General features: G+C 37.9%; 1 protein-coding gene across 2 annotated transcripts in view; it reads left to right on the forward strand.

Annotated features, from left to right (window-relative positions):
• IDO2 (indoleamine 2,3-dioxygenase 2) overlaps positions 1 to 7,799 on the forward strand; it is a 61,477-nt gene that overhangs the window by 10,063 nt on the left and 43,615 nt on the right. For both annotated transcript variants that reach the window (XM_017537128.2, XM_017537136.2), the window contains exon 2: positions 2,217 to 2,312. In XM_017537128.2, coding sequence (XP_017392617.1) covers positions 2,217 to 2,312 — 96 coding nt within the window. The remainder of the gene's footprint in view (positions 1 to 2,216; positions 2,313 to 7,799) is intronic.

Below are 7,799 nucleotides of genomic sequence, written 5' to 3' on the forward strand. Positions count from 1 at the left end.
TTTTGAGACAGAGTCTTGCCCTGTTACCCAGGCTGAAATGCAGTGGCACTATCTTGGCTCACTGCAACCTCTGCCTCCTGGGTTCAAGCGATTCTTCTACCTCAGCCTCCCTAGTAGCTGGGATTACAAGCATGCACTATCACGTCTGGTTAATTTTGCATTTTTAGTAGAGATGGGATTTCACCATGTTGGTCAGGCTGGTCACAAACTCCTCAGGATCCACCCTCCTTGGCCTTCCAAAGTGCTGGGATTACAGGCATGAGCCACCATGCCCGGCCTGAATTGTATATTTCTAATATGACTTTTCTTCTGAACTTTAAAATATGTATCCAACTTCTCAGTACAGTCATATCTTTTGATTCCACTGGTAATTTAACTCAATATGTTTAAAAATGAATTCATTATCTTTATCCCCACTCTTTGACTTTAACCTGCATTTCTGTCTCAATTCATGCTTCCATCCATTCATTTACTCACCTAATTCAAAACTTGGAAATCATCCTCACTTCCTCTTCTTCTTAACCCACAAATTCAGTTGTGCAGGTTATACACTTAGCAAGGAGCCCCAGATCATGGGGATAAATCAGAGATGAGTGAACTTTTTCTGAAGGGCCAAATAGTGTTTTAAGCTTGCCTACTGTATGGTTTCTGTTGCAAGCACAAACTCTACTGCTGTAATGTAAAAGCAACCATAGATAGTATGTAAACAAATAAGAGAGATTGGGTTCAAATGAAAATTCACAAAAATTAATGTAGTAGTTTCTGTCTCTTGGGTAAGTTAGAGTTGGGGGGGTTCACTGAAATTCAGAGTATGTCTCCCTTGGCTAAACCATGGGCCCAGAGTGGGCACATAATGGAGCTATTCGGCTAGTGATTTTCTTGCCTTAAGCCCCCAGCCCCAGATTTAATCATCACATAATTTCAACTGCATTTTCCAAATATATCTTGAATACATGGCTTCTCCTTTCCAAATTCACTGTCATTGCCTAAGTTTAGTCCTTGAACAGTATTTTAAAGACTTCCTTGTCTGACTTTATATCTTAAAGTCCTACAAATTTATCTTCCTAAAATTCAAATCAAACCATGTCATCAACTTAAATTAAGGGAAAATTCATATATTCTACACACAGCACATTTCATGTAAACTTTCTAGGCTCATCTTTCATCATCCTTTTGCTGCAAGGTTTTCTGCTCCTTAGCTCAGCAAAATCCAGGATCTTGTCTCACGACCAGGAAAAATTAGGCAGGTAGACACAGTGAAGGATTAGGATGACAGAATTTATTAAGCAAAAGGGGAGCTCTCAGCAAAAAGAGGGGTTCTGCTAGCAGGCTCCCACCTCACAATGGAGTACCAGGACTTTCACACATGAGCTGAAAAGGCTAGGCTCCTCCCCAGCATAAGGCACAAATTCCTGGTGGTTCCACAGGTTTTCCTAGTACACACATGGGCATGCCCAGGCAAGCCATAGGTAGTATCAGAAAAGGCAACATTCAATTGGTTAAAAGACATTATTCGGAAAGAATCAATTGGGAAAGTGTGGGCAAACAGGGGAATTTCTCCCTCTGGGTCACAGGTTTCATCTGGGACCAGCAGTTGATCTTTCAGCCTTCAGGCTGTTTTATGCTTGAAGGTGGGGCTTCACCAGGGACCCTTTCCTATTTGCCTAGGCATTTGTCTGCCTCCTGCCTCTGTCACTTTCTCTTGAGTTTTATATTTTAGCAACATTGAGTAACATTGTTTCCCAGGGAAGCAGCCACATCTGTTTATCTGCTATCCCCTTTACTTTTACTACCTTCCTTTCTTCACATCTCTACCCAAAAAAGTCATTTCCGTTCCAAAAACTGGGCTCAACTGTCATATTTTTTATGTATATTTCCCTTTAATTCCTCACAACAGCTGACTGAATTAACTACATCCTCTTCTTTGCAAGTTCTTTGGCTTACACACATATCAGTAATTAAACATATTTTACTGCATTGGCATATATCTAACTAATGTGTTTTTTTTTTTTCCCTTACTGAACCATACACTCCTTAGTCATCTGTGTATCTGAGGTGCTCAGCACAGGGCCTACCTAACATATGGTGCATCCTCGATGTTAGTTGAACTGCACTGACTTGAATTCTCCTGAAGACTGAAATCTGAAAATAGCTACCCGTAAAAGCCCCTTTCCAGAGAGGTCTAAAATATTTATATGTTTCTATTTTAAATGCAGAAAGAACTTCCAGATCATTATAGACCTTGGATGGAAATTGCCAACAAACTTACTCAATTGATTGATGCTCACCAGCTTCGAGTTCATGTGGACAAGGTATTATTTTCTTCACCCACTCATCACCATTCGGTTTTCATCATCATAAAACTTTTCTTTCTTAGCCTTGTGGAAGTCCATCAGTTGGCCTGGGAAATTGATATTACCATTGAGCTTGTCAGCAAAGCTATCTCACCCTTCCTGAAAAACAGAATGATCCCATCAAACATATGATGCATGTGTTTTCCTAAGGTTGCCAGAGCCAGCACAAAACAATGCCTGACACACATTAATCACTCACCAAATGTTTGTTTAAAAAAGAATCTGGTTTGGAATTAATAAACAAACTAATGGGGAAGGTGTGGCCTAAGAAGGCCAGCTTGGGAATTCTCAGATTCCTCATTCCATGTCAAGTGATCAGGGCTCTGTTATTGCTCAGTGGGTCTACCTCGATTTTGTCCTGGGTCTTATAGAATAGTTGAATGGAGGGAATTTCTGAATTATAAAATGGAGGGAATTTCTGAATTATAAAATAGAGGGAATTTCTAAATTATAAAATTAGCCACGGGTTCTACAGAAACATCCAATAAGCCAATAAATTCCACAAAAGTATGTATTAGGCTGTTACAAAGGTAATTGCAGTTTTTGCCTTTACTTTTAATGACAAAAACCACAAATACCTTTGTATCAACCTAATAGGTATGTAATCTTGAAAAAGTTACTCAACTTTGTAATCCCATTTCCTTATTTATAAAGTGAGAGAAATTCTGGTCTCATGGTATTGTTATGGGAACTAAACCACTATCAAAGTGGCCCTTTTGTAGTTCTTGCCATGTGATAGCATTCAGTATACATCCATTTCTTCCCTGTAGTCTCTTCTCCATCTGTCTTAATCTTATCAATTTGGAGTGCCACATAACTGCAGAAGTCCATGAAAAGTTTTCCACTCTCCAAAATTCCCCTTTGCTGATGGATAATATTTAATGTCTATAATTATGTATTCTTTTAAAAATACTCATTGAATGCCTGCTCTGTGCAAAGCACTAGAACCCTGTAAAAGATGAATAAGGGCCTGCCTTCAATATCTATGAAGATAGCAACTAAACGGAGTAATTTCCTACAAATCTGTCTTTCTAAAATTCAAATGAAACCACGTCACTGATGTTTCGCTGACATGACCAAAGAAATACAAAAATAAGAAAAGAAAGAAAGAAACTATCTGTAAGCAAAGAAAAACAGAGAAACGTTCCAATGATGGAATAAAAACTTAAAGGATTTTTTTGATCGTATTAAGCAAATCATGTCTAAGATCCAGAAATAAGTTTACAGGACCCACGTCAGGCATTTAACCAAAGCAAAGGGAGACTCCCATGAGTCCTCCTTTCCCATCTCAGAATAGCAGAGTAGAGAAGCAAGGGGAGTCTGGAATTGTTGGCAGGAGGGCAGCTTAGAAATCAGTTTGTGAACTATGAGGTCCTCTGCCACATACATTCACCAGGCGTTATTTGATTAAACTGCTATGAAGGAAGAGAAGGACTTGTTAAATTGGGGCTTCTAATAGCAGAGCATTGAAATCAGTCCCTATTGCTTCTTGGCTTTTGGCCAAAATTGAATGTGAAATCAATCACTTAACATTTGTAGTGGGTTTAGGCTGGCTGTGGTGGCTCATGTCAGTAATCTTAGCACTTTGGGAGGCCACGGCTGGTGGATTGCCTGAGCTCAGGAATTCAAGATTAGCCTGAGCAACATGGTGAAACCATGTCTCTACTAAAAATAAAAAAAGTAGCTGGATGTGGTGGCACATGCCTGTAGTCTCAGCTACTCAGGAGGCTGAGGCAGGAGAATCGCTTGAACCTGGGAAGCGAAGGTTGCAGGGAGCCAAGATCATGCCATTGAACTCCAGCCTAGGCAACAGAGTGCGACTCTGTCTCAAAAAAAAAACAAAACAAATAAACATATATATATGTGTGTGTGTATATATATATATGTATATATATACGAAACATATATATATATATATATACACACATAAAACATATATATACAAATAAAAATTTTTACTGGGTTTGATAGTGTCTTCCTAGAAGTCATGTTCATACAGAATCTGTGAAAGTGGTCTCATTTGGAAATAGTGTGTGCACAGATGTATTAGAGTTAAGCTGAGGCCATACTGGATTAAATTCTATATGATGAGCGTCCTTGTTAGAAGAGGAAAATTTAAACACAAGGGAAACACCACATGAAGGTGAAGGTACAATTGGAGTGATGCATTGACAATTCAAGTTGTGCCAAGGATTGCTGCCAGCCACCAGGTGTTAGGAGAGAAGTGTGGAACAGATTATCCCTCTGAGGCTCCAGAAGAAATCAGCTCTGCTGATACATTAATTTGGGAAGTCTGTCTTCCATAACTGTTGCGGAACAAATTTCTGCTGTTTTAAGTCATGTAGTTTGTGATCATTAGTTATGGCCACCTAGGAAACTAACACAACAGCCTTAGTCTCCATCTCTACTTTTAATTGCCTATGGTGGGCATCTGTAATTGTAGCTACTCAGAAGCCTGAGCAGGAGAATTGCTTGAAAGTGAAAGGCAGAGGTCGCAGTGAACCAAGATTGCGCCACTGGACTCCAGCTTGGACGGAAGAGTGAAACTCTGTCTCAAAAAAAAAGCTAACAAATTAAGACCAATTTTTAGAGTTTACTACCAAAAGCTGAGACTGAAACAGTTAGGAATTGTTTGTCAGAAGCAAATATAATAGTTTCCAGATACTGAATCAGTTAGGAATTGTCTGTGAGAAGCAAATATAATAGTTTCCAGAACCACAGATGGAGCTATAGACAAAAACATGTGTTCTCTGGATCCTTTACTTGCTACAGACAACACAGTAAGTGAATTTACAGCTTTGATCTTACAGTGCACCTAAGCCAACCACCTTGTCTTAGAATGCCTCAACATACCCCTCTGTATCTGAAACAAAATATATTAATTGGCTTAGACCCATCCACTCACATTTCCCAGGAAGGCATGATCAGAGAAAGCTATGCAAGAAGAAATTCAGCAGTGTTCTGGAAATACAATAAAAACATTCATATTAGACGCTGATCCTAGTAAAACTAACCTTCATTCATGAATTTGAATAGATATATTAAAATTACCAAATAATATAGATAATATGAGCAACTCAAAAAGAAGAGGGTAGTCCAATTGGCATTCAGAACGAATGGCCTCCAGTAAATAATTAAGATGATATTAGTGCTTTAAATATTCTATGACGTGTATCCAGCGTATTGCCTTCATAAACTAAGTGAAAGCTGATATACAAAAGGAACTATTATAACTAAAAAAACACACACATCCAAAAACTCCTCAACATAAACTCAACGAACTCAGTAAAACACTGATTGCAAAAAATATATATAGTGATTTAGGGACTTCCTTGAGAAATTTCATAAAGCATAAAGCAAAAATCAAAGAATGCAAACCATCAGAAAAATAAAATATATAAAAAAGAGATGTATAGGTGATCCAAATTCCATATAATGGAATCCCATCAACAGATAGGTGGAGGAAAAGTAAAACTTCCAACATGTAAGCACAAAATTTTTAGATCTTAATAAATATTTGAATTTTTTTATATCAGAAAGATGGTGTTGGGGTGAGGGTTAGGGGACACGTATAAATACTCAGATGAGACTTCAAATATTCTAGCATAAAAAACCTGCAAATTCTTAGAAAATGAAAAATAGTTTATTTATAGAGTAAATACATAGGACTATTTACCTGCAATGCTAAATATTAAAAGACAGCTTCTTTTCTTTTTTTTGAGATGGAGTTTCACTATTATCGCCCAGGTTGGAGCACAGTGGTTTGATCTCGGCTCACTGCAACCTCTGCCTCCTGGATTCAAGCGATCCTCCCACCTCAGCCACCCCAGTAGCTGGGACTACAGGCATGTGCCACCCTGCCCAGCTAATTTTTGTATTTTTCATAGAGATGGGGTTCTACCATGTTGACTAGACTTGTCTTGAACCCCTGACCTCAGGTGATCCACCTGCCTCGGCCTCCCACAGTGCTGGGATTACAGGTGTCAGCTGCCACGTGCAGCCTAAAAGACAATTTCATACCTATTTTGTATGGCTAAAATTTTGTTTTAATCTGGCTGTATCAAATGCTGGAGAGGATGTGTAGCAATAGAGACTTTCATTCATTGCTGGTGGAAATGCAAAATGGTACTGCCAGTTTGGAAACTAGCTTGGCAGATTCTTATAAAATGAAACATAGATTTACCATACGACTCAGCAATAGCATTCCTAAGTATTTATTTAAGTAAATGGAAAATTTATGTTCACAGAAAAAAAATCCATATGTGAATGTTTATAACATCTTTATTCATAATCACCAAAAAAAGGAAACAACCCAAATGCCCTTCTTTATGCAAAAAAAAAAAAAAAAAAAAAAACTTGAAGAAAACGCAATATCCCTCAACAAGGGAATGAACAAACCAAGTTATAGTAATTGTAAATTGTGGAATAGATAGTGGAATACTATTCAGGGATACAAATGATTGAGCAATTAATTTGTGCTTATGACAGGGATAAACCTTAAGTACATTTACCTAAATGAAAGATGTCAGTCCTACATTATATGATTCTTTTCAAATGACTTTCTGGAAAAGGCAAAACTAGAAGGATTAAAAATAGATTAATGGTTACCAGAGACAGGCAAGGAATAGGTAGTTGATTGCAAAACTAATATATAGGGGACCGTTTAGCATGATGGAACTGTTTTGTATGGTACTTAGGTGATGGATATATGACTCTATGCATTGAAAAACCCATAGAATTGTATGTCATAAAGAATGAACTTTCACGTATGCAAATTTAAAAAAATAAACCAGAATATTGGGAGGATACCAGGATGGAATGCAGACTCACTCTGACAAATAAAACTAACTAGACTGTCAGCAAACTAACACAGGAACAGAAAACCAAACACCCCATGTTCTTACTCATAAGTGGGAGTTCAATAATGAGAACTCATGGACACAGAGAGGGGAACATCACACATCGGGACTGTCTGGGGGTGGGGTGAGAGGGGAGGGAGAGCATTAGGACAAATACCTAATAATGCATGTGGGGATTTAAATCTAGATGACAGGTTGACAGGTACAGCAAACCACCATGACACATGTATACATATGTAACAAGCCTGCACATTCTACACATGTCTACCAAAACTTAAAGTAAAATTTTAAGAAGTGAAAAAAAATAGTACTACAAATGCACAATATAACCTCAAGGAAGAGAGTGGGGAGTAGAGAAAGGAACGAACTGAAATTACTCCAAAACAGTGTTGTGACTAGAATCTATAAGGGAATCTATAAGGCTAACGGTAAATGAAACTTACATCAGCACTATATTCTAGTTGGTAAATCAGTTTTTCATGGGGTACAGGTGAACAATTCTGAAACTGCTTTACATACAGGGATATCTTTGCATTTTGCAGATATTTCTTTCTTTTCTTTTCTTTTCTTTTTTTTTTTTTTTTTT

Source organism: Cebus imitator, unplaced genomic scaffold (assembly GCF_001604975.1).
Source record: "Cebus imitator isolate Cc_AM_T3 unplaced genomic scaffold, Cebus_imitator-1.0 Scaffold5, whole genome shotgun sequence".
NCBI classification, from domain to species: domain Eukaryota; kingdom Metazoa; phylum Chordata; class Mammalia; order Primates; family Cebidae; genus Cebus; species Cebus imitator.